The following is an 18,440-nucleotide window of genomic DNA, read 5'->3' as shown; positions in this document are numbered from 1 at the left end:
AATGTTATTTAAATGTTATAGTAATATTATTAATCTTATATTAATTTATTAATAACGTTATATAAATATTTTGTATATATATATATATATATATTGTGACCTAGAGGAACCCAACAATCCGCGTGACACGTAACTACTAGTAAACCTCTATTGTTGACCATGATTTGACTATGGTTATTATTGCAATGATAGTTATTGATGGTTAACCATGGTTTCACTATGGTTAACCTTGACCATTGACTATAAGCCTCCATGGTCAACCATGGCCATCCACTATAGTTCAGTATAGGTCACCTACAGATAGACCATGATGCCCATGGTAAGTATCACTATGGTAGTCATATCAACTATGATGCCCATGTTGACTATAGTTTACCATGTCAACAATATTTAACATGTGTTAATATATAGATTAATTTACAGTTAAGGCATTATAAATGTGTGAATTAATATATTACTAATATGTCATTAATGCTATATTAAACTCTTATTAATGTTATTTAAATGTTATAGTAATGTTATTAATCTTATATTAATATATTAATAATGTTATATAAATGTTTTGTATATATATATTGTGACCCAGAGGAACCCAACAGTCTGCGTGACACGTGACTACTAGTAACCTCTAGGTGTCTACGATATATCCTCCTCTCCGTAACCAGATTGCAAACAAGGGCATTTGAACCTAGGTCTCCCGAGTTTCAATGATTTCACATATCTAGGATTACCAATTGCGTTGCCCCTCGGGATAAATGTTTTGTATATTATTAATATGTCATTAATGTTATATTAAACTCTTATTAGCATTATTTAAATGTTATTAATCTTATATTAATGTAATAATAATGCTATATAAGTGTTTTTCCCATGGGGAGCAATGCAATAAGTGATCTTCATGTTATAAAGTAATGTGTAAACTATGAGATTCAAAGTTCAAATCCTTGTGGACCAAACCAACCAGAAAAACCAAAAAAAGAAATGTTATATATATTTCTTAATATTATATTAATTTCACAACTAAATATTAATAACATATTAAATATGAATATAGCAATTTTGTATTAAATATCGTAATAATTATGTATTAATGTTAATATATTAATTAATATTAATATATTAATTTAAACATTTTTAAATTAATATTTCAATTGATTAAAATATATGGATTAAAATATTATTTATAACATTTATCCAATAATTATATAATTCAATTATAATATGATCCATTTTAATCATGAATCTAACATGAGATGAAGGATCAAATTTCTTCATGTGAAAACTTATTTTAGAGTGCAAAAACAATGTGCAATCTTTTATTGTTTAAATTGTATTTTTGAATGTTATAGAGATTACATAACATGTGCATTGAGTCATTTTATAAGTACATATTAAACTAGGTTTTTGTCATTAAATATTTTATTCATATCACACATTAGATATTTTATTCTATACAACATTAAAATATTTTCTTTAACAATTTTTTATATATATATAGATATATATGAAGTTCATATCACGTGTTAAAATATTTTTGAAAAGTATAAGGTTTAAACATCTTACATTTTTTTTTTTAGTTCTAATTACTTTACATTAAATTATATCAGGTCATATGGACAATTAATTAATTATACATAGCATAACTCACATTGGTTTTCTATTTTGAGAATATTTTAATTTAATTTTAAGAGGGACAGACATACACATCACCTTCACACTGGGCTGTAGAATGACCATATCAATCAAGGTCATTATGGTTGATCATGGTTGACCATAGAAACCTTGATTGATCATTATGGTTGACTATATTTGATTATTAATATTAAAAGGTGATTTTGTTTGATCAAAGTTAAAGAGTGTTGATTGCTAAACATAGTCAAACATATTTATGAGTTAAGGCTTATGTGATGTGAGTCATTTTGATTAAATTCTTTCAGGTCCATCACACTGAGTATTTTTGAGTCAACGCTTTGAGCTAGCAAGTGTGACTCATCATTGTCTAGAAGATGAGCCACACTTGTTGGCTCAAAATGTTGACTAAAGAATACTTAGTGTGATGGAACCGGAAGAATTCAATCAAAATAGTCAAACATCGTCAACAATATTAGTAAATGTGTTTAACTAATTTTGGAATGTTGCATTGCGACGTTGGATAAATTGCAATGTAATGTAACATTGTGATAATGTTTGTCACATTGGGACGTTGGTTAGATTTTTGTATCAATATGATGTTACAATATTAATGTTAATATTATTTTTAGTCAAGTTTATTAATATTAATATTCTTATTATTTTGCATTTTTAAATCTCAGTTGTCAAGGACTAAGGATGACCTTAGGTGACTAAAGTTGACAATGTTTGATTTTGGTCAACCATGGTTGATAATAATTGAATATGGTTGAGTTATGGTGACTAAGGACGACTATGAATGAACAAGGTTGAATATTGTTAAATATAGTAAACATAGGGTTGACCAATTTTGATCATGATCAACTATTTAAACATTGACTATGAAAATTGACTTTGTTTGACTATGTTTAATTAATGTGGTTGACTATGTTTGACTATAAATATTAACCAATGATAATATAGGCGATTATGTTTGACTAAAGTTGAAGAGTGTTGAGAGTCAAACATAATCGAACATAGTCAACCACATTAATAAACCAACGTGTTTTAAACCATAATAATATATTATTAAACATTTTTTAACATTGACTATGGGTGAGCATGGTTTAACCATTGGTGAACATGATTTGACTAATTTGACCATAGTTGACCATATTTTTTATGATATATTATGGTTGTCTATATTCATATTGACATATATCAACCATAGTCAACCATTAATGTGGTTATGCTAGTTAAATCTGGACTTTGTTTGACTATGAATGACTATGGTTAATGATTATATGACTATGCTTGACTCTTGTTTGACTATGGTTGAATGTGGTTTGAGTATAATTTACCATTGTTTGACCATGGTTTGACTATGTTCAACCACAATTGAATATCACTGACTATAGTTGATGATGGTTTCAATGCGGTTTTACTATGTTTGACCATATTTTGATTATGGTGTGTCTATAGTTGACCATGATTTGACTATGGTTACTATTGCAATGATGGTTAACCATAGTTTGACTATGGTTAACCTTGACCATCCACTATAGGCCTGCATGGTGAACCATCGCCATCGAGTATGGTTCAATATAGTTCACCTACAGATAGACCATGATGCTCGTGGTAAGTATTACCATGGTAGTCATGTTGACTATGATGCTCATGTTGATTACAGTTAACCATGTCAACAACCATAGTTAACATGTGTCAATATATAGATTAACTTATAATTAATACATTATAAATGTGTAGATTAATATATTATTACTTGGAAAATATAATTCTTAATTGTCTTAATTGTGATGGTTTCTAAGTAAAAGTGCTTGTTCCTATTCTTTAAGAATTGTTTAGATGATTCCTGGATTAGTGTTTGGTTGAGATATTTTTTTAATTGAGTGATTGTGTGGTTAAGATAGAATTTCTATCTCCAACCAATGATTGATGTATTTATATATAATTAATCTAAGTAGGTAGGTTTTTGGTGTTCACTTGGTTGTTCGTTCAAATTGGTACCCGAGCCCATGTGGGCACGACCTCTCTCGAGGAAAAAAGTGTATATATATTTGGGAGTGCACTGAAGGAGTGTCGCGAAGAAAAAGAGTATATGTATTTGGCAGTGTATATTTGTTGTGTTTCTAGTAGGGTCTTTGCCCATTAATTAATATACGAGTTGGAACTGTACAAAGCAAAAATTATTTATTTTTCGAGTTGTCTTGGCGTTCTTTTAAAATATTTTAACCGAAGCAATCTGCTCATGAGAATTATTGGGTCGTGCAGCGATCTACGTGCAAGACTTCGACAAAGAATAAGGTGGAGGACTCTGACGATACAGATAAAGGTTTCAATATTTGTGTTGTAAGACTTTGACTTCCGTATGGCAAATTTGAATAAGGTGGAGGACGTTGACGATGCAGATAAAGGTTTCAATATTTGTGTTGTAAGACTTTGACTTCCGTATGGCAAATTTGTGAAATTACCAGCCACAAATTTGATTTGCAAAGTTCGTGGGTTTCCTCCACTTGGGGACTCACCAGAATACGACATCACAATGTTGTGATGGCGAGAGGAGAATGTTGAGCACCGTCAGCACCGCCACTTTGAGGAAATATGAGCAGCTTCATTGAGAATGTTGCCGCTTCATTCCCCAGCTATTTGGGTAATCATTTTGATCTCACCACAAATAAAGTTATCCTCTCCACGCTCTTTGTGTTGATGGACGGGCGAATTTGCCAAATCAATTTGGTTGAAAGGACGTCGAAGAGCTACAACCTGTTGATATTGCCAGTGAATGTGATGTGTGGCCGACCTGCGAGGAGCTGCAACCTCCTATTTTATTAGCTCAGTCCGGAGGTCCAGTTTGTGGAGGAAGCACGCGTTACCGGACCAGTGTGTGGAGGAAGCACAAATTGTTTGTTGATTTGAATAAAGAACAATGCCACAGGTTGCCGCAGAAGGATCTTCCCTGTTCATTGCATGTCAAACTCCACAAGATTCAAAAGTACAAGATGGAGCTTCAAAATTCATTTTTCATATGGAGTATGCTAAAGCAAATTGATATGACAATGTTCATCGTATGAGTTCAGTAGATAGGTGAAGTTTTTCTTCTTTCGGAGGTTTTGATGCTGTGCATATTTCCGATCTTATTTTTCATCTCAAGCAAAATACACTCCTTGCAGTATGGGCATTTTTTTGTTTGTCGTATAAGTTTTTAATTATGTACAATATTACTGTGTTTGTATTCTGCAATGTGAAAGAGGTAAACGAATTGAATTGATTTAATGGTGCGAAACAATTGATAAATGACATCAAGTGCATGTAAACGTTTAATATGGATGGTTGTCGAGATAGTATGGAAGTTGTGGATATAGGGAAGGGTCTCTCATTGTTGAAGATGTGAGAGTGGAAGGTTATGTGATAACTTGGGATGTTGTTCATTAATTGACTTCAAGAGGTCCGTGATTTGGGGAATTCCAAAGTGGAACTCGAGAATCCAACTTGCCAATTACACTTTTACGAGGGTTATGAAACAACTTGATTGAGCTAGTAGCCTAGAAGATTTTGAATTGATAATAATGAAGAAGTATGAAGTTATAATGGTTGACAAAACCATCTATGCGAAGGACATCCTAGTACACTAACGATTGCGACACCCATGCATTTCGGTGGATGGTTCACCGAATTGATTTAATGGTGTGAAACAATTTATAAATGAGACCAAGTGAAGGTAAAAGCTCAATATGGATGGTTTTCAAGATAGTATGGAAGTTGTGGATCTAGGGAAGGGTTCCTCATTGTTGAAGATGTGAGAGTGGGAGGTTATGTGACAACTTGGGATGCTTTTCAGTAATTGACTTCGGGAGGTCCGTGATTTGGGAGTTCGAGAGTGGAACTCGAGAATCCAACTTGCCAATTACACCTTTATGAGGGTTATGAGACAACTTGATGGAGCTAGTAGCCTAGAAGATTTCAAATTGATAATGATGGAGAGGTATGCAATTATAATGGTTGACAAAACCATGTATGTGAAGGACATCCTAATAGACTGACGGTTGCAGCGATTGGGCACCCATACATTCCGGTGGATGTTTGTTCCTTTATATGGACGTTGACATATTTTTCTTTATGTTTGTAAACACTAGGACCACAACTAGACTTTGCTGATTGAGATTGAGATAAGTAGTCATTAAGTGGGTGACTTGGAAAATCTAATTCTTACTTGTCTTAGTTGTGATGGTTTCTAAGTAAATGAACTTGTTTATATTATTTAGGGGTTGTTTAGATGATTCCTGGATTAGTGTTTGGTTCAGAGATTTTCTCAACTGAGTCATTGTGTGGTTAAAATAAAATTTTTATCTTCAACCAATGATTAATGTATTTATATTTGTGATTAATTTAATGTAAGTAGGTTTTTGGTGTGCACTTAGTTTCTCAAATTTATTAATATGTCATTAATGTTATATTAAATGTTATAGTAATATTATAATCTTATATTAATGTATTAATAATGTTATATAAATGTCTTGTATATTATTAATATGTCATTAATGTTATATTAAATTCTTATTAATGTTATTTAAATGTTATAGTAATATTATTAATCTTATATTAATGTATTAATAATGTTATATAAATGTTTTGCTTATGGGGAGCAGTGCAACGAGTGATGTCATGTTATGAAGTAATGTGTAAACCATGAGATTTAAAGTTCAAATCCTTGTGGATCAAACCAACAAGAAAAACCAAAAAATTGTTATATATATTTCTTAATATTATATTAAATATAAATATAGTAATTATGTATTAATGTTTTAATTAATATATTAATTTAAATATTTTTAAATGAATATTTCAGTTTAGTAAAATATTATTTATAACAGTTACTCAATAATTATATAATTCAATTAGAACATGGTTTATTACATATTATGAGTATAGATACATTTTAACCACTGATCTAACAAGAGTCTAGAGGGATCAAATTTCTTCACATGCAAACTTATTTTAGAGTGCAAAAAAATAATGTGTAATTTTTATTGTTAAATTGTATTTTTGAATGTTATAGAGATTACATAACATGTGCATTGAGCCATTTTATGAGCACATATTAAACTGATTTTTTGTTATTAAATATTTTATTCATATAAGATATTGGATATTTTATTCTATACAACATTAATTAATTAATTAATTTATTTATGAAATTGATATGATGTGTTAAAATATTTTTGAAAAGTATAAGGTTTAAACATCTTACAACACATATTATTTCTAATTACTTTACATGAAATTATATTAGTTCATATGGACAACTAATTAATTATATATAACATAGCCAATATTGATTTTCTATTTTGAGAATATTTTATTTTTATTTTAAGAGGGCCGAATATGCTTACTCATCGCGTTCACACTTAGCTATAGAATTTTGAGAATATTTTATTTTTATTTTAAGAAGGACGAACATGATGATGATGATGATGGTTAACGTCCGCTGAGACCAAATAATGGTCTATCGGACGTAAATAAACAAATTATCTATTTTGATTTAAGATTTTATTCCTATGCTCAAAAAAGCTTGGAGAGAAGCCTCCCGAGCTCACTATAATTTTGACATTGTAAAAGGCTAGGAAGGTTAGTATTGTAACAAAGATTGTGAAACTGAGATCTAATGTGGTTATATGCGGGGCACTCTAAGAGGAAGTGGTTTTCATCCTCGATGTTCCTATTCTCACATATATGGCAGATCCTTTCCGTCCATGGCGTTTTAGGAACTACCCAACGACCTGTTTCACTATGGAGCTCATGAGAATTCGTTCTAATCTTTGCTATATTAATTTTCTTCTTTGAGCTAGTTAAAATAGAGAGATACTTTTGATCTTCTAGGGTGGGGTTGATGACCTTCTTATAATAACTTAATTTTCTTTTAGCCGCTAAGTCTTTCTCACACCACATTTTTTCTTTGAACTTAGAAGTAACAATATCTTTAATGTTATTTATGTTTTGCAATGCATCATTTTCATTGATCTCCCAATAGTTTAACCAGGCCCTTGTGTCTTTATGCCACCCTCGATTGAGCCTTAGGTGGTTTTGGCTAGAATTTAAAGCTAGCTTAGGAAGTCTATGATCGTCTATGTTACTGATTTTGTGCTTGTACAACAGAAACCTAAGCATAGCTAGGCTCTCAATAGGGGAAAGCCCTGCTTCTATAAGGAGAATAGGATAGGGTGTATTACTTTTAATTTTCAGGTTATAAGTTATAAAACGCTTCTGGATTTGCTTAATCTTTCTCCATGATTCTCTAGAGATGCTGCAACCCCAAACCTCACAGCCATATAAGATAACAGGAGTGACTAAAGTTTCAAAGAGGAACTTCTTTTTATCCCACATTACAAGGTTTGCTATTTTACAATTATTTTCAAGACCAAAGTAAGCTTTCCACCCCCCATTAATCCTTTTCTCAATGCTATGGTTCCAGTTGAGCTTGTGATGAATATCAATTCCTAGGTACTTGTAAGAATACACTTCCTCCAAGTTATTATTGTCATACATAAAATTAGCGTAAGTGTCCTTCTTGGATTTGATAATCATAACTTTTGTTTTTTTAGTGTTAACAGTCATACTCATGGTAGAGCAGAAATCCTTAAGAAGCCTGAGTTGCTTATTAAGATCAGATGGGCACCTTGCCAAAAGAACAATATCGTCAGCATAAAAAAGAAGGATGACGACTATCCCAACTAAGATCGTGCCATCACATCCTGCTTCCTCTAAATAGCCTTCGAGCTTATCGATGTAAATGCCAAATAGGGTAGGGGAGAGGGGGCAACCTTGTTTAACTCCGATGTTACACTTAATATCTTTCGACCACCCTTCATTGCTCTTTAGCTTGGCAATTACATTCTCGTATAACCTTATAGCGGCAGCTCTCAACTCGAGAGGAACCTTTAGCTCTTCTAATCTATTCCAAAGGTTGTATCTAGGAACCGTATCGAAAGCCTTTCTAAAGTCCACAAAGCAACAAAATAAATTGGATTTATCATTACGACATTCCTCCGCAATCATCCTAAGCGTAACAAGGTGGTCTATTGTTGAGTGATGCCTTCTGAAACCTGCTTGGCCTTTAACCCGCTTACCTTCACTTTCAAGCCATATGCTTAACTTCTTTTCCAAAATACTACCATATAACTTGGCTAAGAGAGGGCTGATCATAATTTTTCGATAATTAGAGGGGTTATTTGTATCCCCACTTTTAAAAATAGGGATAATGAGGCTCTCAGTCCAAGGTTTAGGGAACCCTTGCTTGACTGCTTGATTGAAAAGCTAACACATCGCCTTCACACTAAGCTGTAGAATGAGCCTCTCAGCTAAATAATTAATTTAAGATGATTTATTTATATTATATTTTTCATAGTAAGTAAAGCTATTAATACTATAATTAAATTTAAAAATATTTATTAATATTGTAATTTAAAATTAAAATTAAAATAATAATTTAATATTAAAACACTATAAAATAATTTAATAAAATAATATAATATATTTAAAATAAGTTTATATAATAATAATAATTTAATAATTTAATATAGCTTAAAATAATAATAATTGTAGTTAAATAGTTTAATTATAATTCAGCCTAATTATCCATAGCTTTTAAGTCTAATATATATTATAATTTATAATTTAACCTTATAGTTTATTCATTATACACCTAAATAATGAAATCTAATTGTATATTATAATTTAACACTAATTGTTTATATAATCACTCTAGATCCATCTTAACTTTAGATTTACCAAGAGTCGAGAGGAATTAAATTTCCTTCCATCTTAAGATATTTGTATCCCAAGAGATTTGATCCCTCTCACGACTTGGTAGATCTGGAGTTAAGATGGATCTACATGAATATCATGGATAATAATATTATAGTTCTCATAAACTTGGAACTCAAAAACAACCCTTAACTTGACCAAGTCAAATTTACTTTAACTACCAAAAAAAATAAAAAAATATATAAGGTTATTTTTATTTTTATTTCAAACTTTACCTTAACTACTCAACAAAAATTGCTAACAAAAATGATAATGTAGAATTTTAACATAAGGTTATTTTTATTTTGATCAAGTCAAAATGTTTACAGGACTAGACATTATAACACCTCTTGCATAGTAGGCTAAAAAACTCTTCTCAACATAATAATAAAATCCTAAAATTACGGAGTTGTCTATAATGCGACTTTTTGGAGATTCCGGTGACGGAATCCGGCGGAAGAAATTGAGGCTAAATCTTGATTTGTTGCAGTTAAAATGGTTTTTTAACTGCATATTTGGATTCAGCGCCCTGGAAAACCCCTGGGACGCTTTCATTGTGCATAAACTAGCTATCAAACTTGAGATTCCAATAAATTCCTGCCGGATTTCGACCGGAAAAACCCGCCGGAAAGGCTTTCAAAAAGTCGCATTATAGACAGCTGCTAAAATTACTGGAAAAAAATCAAAATAATTCAAATACAATGTGTGTATGCGAGCAATAACAATTCAACCTGCTGTAATATGAACGAGCAAAAACAATTATTCATTATATAATAAAACCTTACCGTTTATTTATCCACTTACCTAGAGCGAACGCTCCTACGATCATACGTTTAAAACAACATAGGGATAGTTTCAAAATATGAACAACAAAACGTTTTAGAATTCAATTCATGTTTTATACATGTAGTTTTAAATTTAATGTTCACTAATTATCATAAATGTTCATCCACAACAGGCATAATCACAATTTGGTAAAAAATGATTTTAAACCTAGTTTAAATACATTTAGATATGCAAGGGTTCAATTATTATTGAAATTATCATCAATGGTCATCAAAACAGAAATAATCACAATTTAGTAAAAAAATATTATAAACATAGTTTAAATACATTTACATTCAGATATGCAAGGATTCAATTATTATTGATGATTTGGTTTATTGATTGAAACGTGTCGGTGAAAACATGCCAGCATCTTTTTTCAGTTCTAGGATTGCAATTTCTAATTAAGAAAAAGATTAAAGTGCCCACTTCCGAATACAGAGACGCCTATAGGTAGGCGTAATTACGGTGTATTCACTTAGTTTATAAGCTCCAAACTGAGATATCCCTATGTCATTAATAAAGAATTTAACCACATCAAGAAGGATGTGATGATATTGAGTTTCAAACAATGTTCAAGCATTAGTAATGATTATTGGCCGCAATAAAATAAGTGATCATGATTAACGAGGAGAAATCACTGCTAATGACTGAGAAAATGGGAAAGGTAAACAATTCCGTGACGACAACGATAATTTAAAAAAATGAACAATGCTATAAAACAATGGAATAATTATCCACGTTGAGGGAAAGCCAACAATATGAATTTGGTGTAGATATCAAATAACAAGTTAAGTATGACTTGTCTTCTGAAAAAAAATGTTCATGAGATTTAGCCTTTTAGGTTAAAAAAAGGGAAAAATTGTGTTTTGAGTTTTTACTTTTTCTTTATAGCAATGATACAACTTTCACACAAATTGTAATGTTGTAAAGACCATTTTAAACAAATTTATATCATTAATTGAAGTATATGCATGTACAGGATTACACAAACAATTAATTGATGAATAACTATGCAAAGCATAAACAGACTTACCATGCAACGCACGAGCGGCCAGTGTATCCCACGGAAGAAAGGATGTTGTTTGATTTCATGTGCTCCGCTTTTTGAGCCCAGTCTATTTGCAGGGTCTCTGTGCAACAATCTATGTATTAATTGCCTCGCAGCCAAGCTTGCCTGGCAAGAAAAAAACATACATGACGGGGTAAAGTTAAATGTGTGATTGATATAATAAAAATGTTAAAGAGCTAGATTAGCCATGATGGGTGTAGTCTTATCAAAAAAATGTTGGGTTTTTTTAATTTTGGGTTGGGATTACTAAAAATTGTTAGTGAATTTTATTTCCGCACAAAATTATTTTTCGCTATCTTTTAAAAAAACATATTATAAGAATACAAAAAAATAAAATTAGAAAAGACATTGTAACAATATACTTCTTAACATGCCATTTACATGCATTAAATTTGAATACAGGAGTGATTTCTTCCCACAGTAATTAGAAAGCCCATGGTATTTGGAGAACTGAAATAAAAAAATAAAAAAAAATTATTTAATTAATGAATTAAAGTGTTATTTTGAATTAACATGTATTTTCAAGAAGGGTTATGATAATGTATAAAAGTAGAAAATATTGGAAAGAAAGTGAGTGTGGTATCTTGGCATTTTCATCATAACTTTTTTCTGGAATGTTTCAAAAAATAAAATATTGGGCATATTGATGAGAGATCAAGGGGAACATCTGGTTATGAAGAAGTAACTTCCTTAGAGTGACTGGATCTGCATTAGACCAAATAGATATGTATGAACTAACACTAACTTGTGCCTTTTCTTTATAAGACACTCCTTTAGGAAAATTGTCTCTGTGTTGCTTTGCTAGAATCCAACTCTCATTTGAACTGAGTGGATCTTGAATGGGAGACAACCCCTCGACCATCTTCTACTCTTGCAATAGTCTAAGATCACCACAATATAGATGGCCAAACTTGAATCCCATAATAAAAAATCATCCAAGCAAGTTTCTTTTTGAACAAATGAGTCATCATGTCTATCATACTTCATGGCAAGAGGATACATATTATTCTTTGTACCTTTGGCAATCGACATATTACTAGCAAGCTTATCATATATGAAACAATCATGTCCCTTAAATATTACATTATACCCCTTTTGAGTAAGTTGGCCAACACTGAGAAGATTATCCTTCAAACTTGGAGCATAGTACACATCTGGTATGTACCTTACTTTATTTAGTGAGGATTTTAACCATTCATTTTCCCATAACATTTAGAATATTATTTATCCCCAACTTGACTTCAGTCCTTATTGATCTAGATCTGCAATTATGCTTCTGTTTAATGTCCTATGATTGCTACATCCACTATCTATAAGCCAAATATCATCAAATGACTCTTGAGCAGCCTTACATATAAGGAATAAATATTCTTCACACTTCTTAGAAGAATAATTTGCATCTTGTTGTTAAGATCAACTTTATTTTTCCTACATTTATGTGCACAATAACCTAACTTATTACAATAAAAGTACGCAATTTTCAATTTGTCATACATTTGATAAGATTACGAATTTCTGCTAAACTTCCCCTTGAACTATCAAAATTTTGATGTAATCGCCTTTCTTGTTCTGAATCATCTCTTTAATTGTTGCTTCCGTAAGAATCATCTCTTTAATTGTTGCTTTTGTTCTTTCCCTCTTCGTGTCCTTGATCCTCGTCTACCTCCTGAGATAAAAATATGGATTTGAATGCATTCTCTTAAAATTCACCTTGCTTATTTATTCAAGATTCATGGAATAACAAGGATCCAATGGTTCATCTACTAATTGTTGTGACAAGTTTTTAGACTCTTCAATGACTATGACCACAACATCAAACTTCTTAGGCAAAGTTCTTAGAACCTTCTCCACTAGTTTTTAAATTGAAATTTCTTCACCATTCATTTTTATCTAATTGACAATGTTTATGACTTGGTTCATGCACTCACGTACAAACTCTGACTCCGTCTTCCATTTCTCAAAATTCATCGTCAATATTTGCAACTTAACTATCCTCACTTTCATAATACCCTCATAATTAGTCTCTAAAATGCCCTGCATTGTCTTGGAGAACTTTGTTGTTGAGATTTTGCGAAATATAGTCTCATTGATGCCATTTTGGATTAAAAAAGTGCTTTTCCATCTTCTTTCTCTTGTTTCTGAGTTGATCCTTCTCTAGGTTTGTCAAAGCTTGTTTGTTGCTTCATTAGCTAGCTTTGTATAACCACAAACTACAAGATCCCAGACATATTGAAAATGTAATTTTTTTTTTTCATCCTAATGACTCAAACTTTAGAGTTTTTCCTGATAAAATTGGAAGCAGCCCACTGCCATATCTCTTTAACGTAACACACTTTTTCTCGTTATAAAAATAAAATAAAACCAAAACCATTATTTTTTTTCTCAATACTCTCATACCTTTTTCCTTATCTCTCCCTCTTCTTTATCCCCAATCACTTTGTTTTTTATGCCCGAGGAGAACTTCAAAAATATTATAAATGAACAGAAGTTCAATAATTTTTTCACTTCACTCTAGCGGATTGCTTTTTTTATGCCCGAGGAAAACTTCAAAAATATTATAAATGAACAGAAGTCTCGCACATAACTTCATTATTATTCCCAAAAACCATTTTGAATAAATAATTTTTTCACTTCACTCTAGCAGATTGCTCAAAAACTAATTCTTGTGAATTTTTTATTTCAAGTAATGATTGACACTTTCCCACAGCACACTTAGTCCTCCATGCACACAACGATGGTGTCTCATGGCAGCGGCTGCTAACAATAGCTCCGACTTTTTCTTGAAACTCTCAAGCACCAGTGCTCCTGACTGTAGTAAAAAGCCTGGGTTTCCTGTAGATGGCGACTGTTTCTTGCTTACAGCGGTAGCAGGTCTCTGCGAACAGCAGTACGAATTCCCAGCCTGCTCACGGCTCCCTCACAAGTAGCTGACAACTCTGGCTCACGACGGTGAGGGCGGCGATGGAGGCTCACTGTGGTGGCTCTCTTTCAGCTCTGATAACTTGGTTTCTTGGGCTCTGATACCAATATGAAGGAAAGAGGAGGAATCTAGAATGCTGCAACAATTAAACACTCAAGCTGCAACTTTCTAATTCCAATTATCATATAATAGAGCTGCAACTCTTTAATTTTAATTGATTGAATTGTTTGAGGGATCCAAAAACTCACGGAGAATGCTCTAGAAAATCTCTAAATATTTTTTTAGAACACTAGTAAAGCTATGCTCATTTTAATTTTAAGTTATACAGGCATGACTAATTGCTCCTCAATTTACACTCTACTCGAAACTACTTACACAATGACGGGGATGAAAGGTGCTCACGTAGTAGAGTACAAAAGCAGTTCATCAAGGAGGTAGCACTCAGCAAGCAGTCCGCGAGGATATGCAGTCAACACTTCGATCCCTTGAACTCACTGTATAAGTTACCAGGATTATAACACTATATTTTGGCCAAAATTGGTGCACATCACTTGCTTCTGATGGGTAGTTGTAATAATTTTTCCATGACAGTGAATTTTCCTTTTTGGTGCCCATCCAGGATTATAACACAGTATATTTTGGCCAAAATTGGTGCACATCACTTGCTTCTGATGGGTAGTTGTAATATTTTTCCATGACAGTGAATTTTCCTTTTTGGTTGCCCATTTCCGGATGTAGACACTATATATATATAGAGATATGGGAGGTAATTTTTAGTTTTGCTATCTAACATTACTTTAGATGACTAAGGAACTCTTTGACAGTTTTTTTTTGTTAAAAAAGTTAAGAGCCAATAGATGTTAGAAGCAATCTAGCTGGTAGAACTGACTATACAAAATTTCGATGGGATAACTTTGTGAGAACTGTTAATTTGAAAGAAGTAATCTAGCTGGTAGAACTGACTATACAAAATTTCGAGGGGAAAACTTTGTGAGAACTGTTAATTTGAAAGTCACAGCAGGTTTTTATTTATCTCTCTCTATTCATTTTATTTATTTTTAACTCCGAAAACATCTATGTCGCGTGGATGCCATATAACTTCTGAATAGAAAAATTGGGATCCATCAACCAAATTAAAATCCCACTGGGTGTGTGATTGTAAATCTCTGCTGTATTTCTATGCATTAATATAATCCCTTCGAGAATGTGATACATAGGAGTTGAAGCCATATCACATCTACATGATCATAAACTTTTAAAACAATTACGAAAAAAAGAACTTAAATATTTTCCATCCATGTATGAAAATGAAAATTATTGATATTAAAGGGCTACGGGTATGAAGATTACTCACCGGGATGCTACTGGAAAATGTGAGATCTTTGTGAAGTATTTTCGCAAATGTATTTTGCCTATTCTTTCCTCTAAATGGCGTGTGCCCATAAAGCAGTTCGTACAACAAGATCCCTGGATTAAAAAATAAACAGGAATGTTCAGTTAAAACACCACGAGTATATGTAATCACTAAGAAAATACACGAATGCTTTATGATGCATAATATTTAAGAAATATAAAACAATAATATCACACGATTCAAAATAATATATAGATTCTTAACTCATGGCAAGAGATTCACGAACAAAGATTTGGTTTTTTTTTTCAGCAAGAAAAATACCTCTTTTTCGTTTTTTTGTATTATATAAAACAGTACATAATTCAGAAAATTGGGCTTTTGTAGCTGCTTTCTGCAAATATCCTAATCTATATTTGGCATACATGTATATAGAACCCCATATTCATCATACAGTTCATCAACACTATGTGGCACTAATGTGTATACAAAAAAGTGAGAGTATCCATCATTATCTACTATGTACTGAAGGACGATGTAACTCAGTTTATATATGTACCATATACAAAAAAAGAATGAAAAAACATAATGATGCATACTTATCTCTTCTGGCAGCATCCTCCTTTCTTTTGTGACTGTAGAATGTGTTCAATGCCCCGGCAAGAGGAGACATCCAACACCTATAGTAAGTTTCCCCATCTTTATTTTGATGTACATTCTGTCTGGTGCATCCAGAAGACCCATTTTGGACATTTGATCTGCATTTTGGTTATGGTCCCATCCAATATGATGTATAGTGGAATCCTGAAAAGTGGACCATTGCTTTTCAATCAGACATAGCCAGCCTTGAAGTGTGTTTTGTTGAATCTTGTTTTTTCCCAGGATATGATCTATAATGATCCGGGAATCCCCAAAAAAGTGCATGTGAGGTATGTCCATGTATTTTGTGAACCAAAGTAAGCCCCACAATGCCATGGCTTCAGCTTTCATGTTCGTGCCCCATCCCGCATTCCAGTGTACCCAGTACTCTTGTACTTCTGAGAACTTAATCCAAAAACCACAAACATCCCTCCTTGGGATGCCCCATCAAAAAACCCCGCGGGGTATACTGTGCATGGAACAACTCCCTTAACAGTCTTATCCTTGGGCACGTTGTTGTTATCATTATCGACGTTGATCCATTGAGTAATACGAGCTAGTACCTTATCTTCTTTTACCTTGACATTTTCAAAAATAATTTGGTTGCGCCACCTCCAAATCTCCCAGAAGACAACCAGAGGAAGCATCCTCCATCTGGAACATTGAACGCTCCACACAGTCAAAAATATTAACATATTGCAAATATGGAATGCCCATATTAACATAAAAGTGTCTCCATATGCGAACCGAGCATGGACAATTCAAAAATAAATGATTGTTATCTTCCCCTTCATTCCAGCATAGATAGCAGATCCCCGACCCTTGTCGCTTTCTCTTTTGTAGGTTGTCCCAGGTAAGGTTTTTGTTTTTCCAAGTCAGCAAAAGGAACATGATGATCTTGGAGGGCAATTTCGTGCGCCAAAATTTGTAGAACTAGCATATCTCAATGAGGTGAAGCTCTTGCATGCAGAGGTTGTAATAGGTGTCTGCTACCTCAATCTCCCCGATATTCTTCTTACCAACCCATGTGACCTGGTCTCCTCTTCCATCATGACAGATACTAATGGATTTCATCATTGTTCTGATGCGTTCCCATTTAAGAGCCAATTGGCCAGACAATCCCAGCTCATTGGCCCTCTTCCTAATAGGTATGTAGCCAAGCCATTCTCGGATGACTTGGAAGAAAATACCTCTGCAATTGAAAATATGTAGTAAGTCAGCGGAAATGTATGTTCCCTTGCACATACCAAGGATCTGATCCCCTCCTATCATAATTCAATGTCCAATATCAAATAGCCAACATAGATTTTGAAGAAAAATATTTTTGATCTTGTTAAAACTAAGCCATATAGTCGACCCCATTGGGATGCCAATGGACCCCTGGCGCATCCAGAATACAAAGTCTTTGTCCTTATGATATTTGAATCTTATCACTTTACCCCATATGCCCTCTCCAAATATACCGCAACGTAGAGACTTCAGCAGCAATGCCCATCCAAAGCACCGAAGGTTTATAATGCCCCATCCTCCCAGCTTTATTGGTCTAGAAATGTTTTCCAATTTGACCAGGTGGTATTTAAAGTTTTGTGCAGCCCCAGACCAAATATATTGGGCCATAATGTGGTTCAGTGAGTTAATAATGAGCTAAGGAAGTCGATATAAATGAGCCCAATAGACCCCCAATTAGGTGGGCACCCACTGAGTGAGAGTAATACATCCCCCCAATGAGAGGCACCTGAATTCCCAACCCCTGATTTTCTTGTGAAATCGATCGACCAGCCACATTCAGTCGTTGTTCCTGTACTTACAAGGCTTTAGGTGATATCCCACATATTTCATGCCCACAGCCAGTGAATCTGTGCAGGCATGTTTTCCTTGCGACTTTTAAGTGCTTCACGATTGTCCTAAAATCATTGTTTTAAGATCCGGCTAGCTCGGAACCGACTCGACCGAGTTGGTCCGAGCCGGAAAAAAATTTTGACCCGGCAGAAAATTTGGTTCGGTTGGCTGAGTTATGACTGACCCGGCTGAGTCATAGCATGACTCGGCCGACTTGGCCAGATTTGTAACTACTCGGCCGGGTAGCTGACAGTGGCCAGTGAACCATAAAAACACACCTTTTTTTTATTTTTTTTTTAATTTTTCTTAGTGTGGGTGACTCCAAAGGGGTTTATGAATTAGTTTGCTGGTCTTTGGGGTCTATT

At 33.1% G+C, this 18,440-nt stretch overlaps 1 protein-coding gene across 5 annotated transcripts in view; it reads right to left on the bottom strand.

Annotated features, from left to right (window-relative positions):
- The window catches only part of LOC149155677 (phototropin-2-like), a 536,047-nt gene that overhangs the window by 29,607 nt on the left and 488,000 nt on the right, over positions 1 to 18,440 (bottom strand). For all 5 annotated transcript variants that reach the window (XM_089445887.1, XM_089445890.1, XM_089445885.1 and 2 more), the window contains 2 exons: positions 15,601 to 15,713; positions 11,291 to 11,431 (listed from right to left, as the gene is read on the bottom strand). In XM_089445887.1, coding sequence (XP_089302013.1) covers positions 11,291 to 11,431; positions 15,601 to 15,713 — 254 coding nt within the window. The remainder of the gene's footprint in view (positions 1 to 11,290; positions 11,432 to 15,600; positions 15,714 to 18,440) is intronic.

The sequence above is a fragment of the Pinus tabuliformis genome, chromosome 9 (genome assembly GCF_031772625.1).
Source record: "Pinus tabuliformis cultivar Carrire ecotype Pingquan chromosome 9, CPIR1, whole genome shotgun sequence".
Lineage (NCBI taxonomy): Eukaryota > Viridiplantae > Streptophyta > Pinopsida > Pinales > Pinaceae > Pinus > Pinus tabuliformis.
The sequence above is the reverse complement of the archived record's forward strand: the minus strand, read 5'-3'. Positions and strand labels throughout refer to the sequence as shown.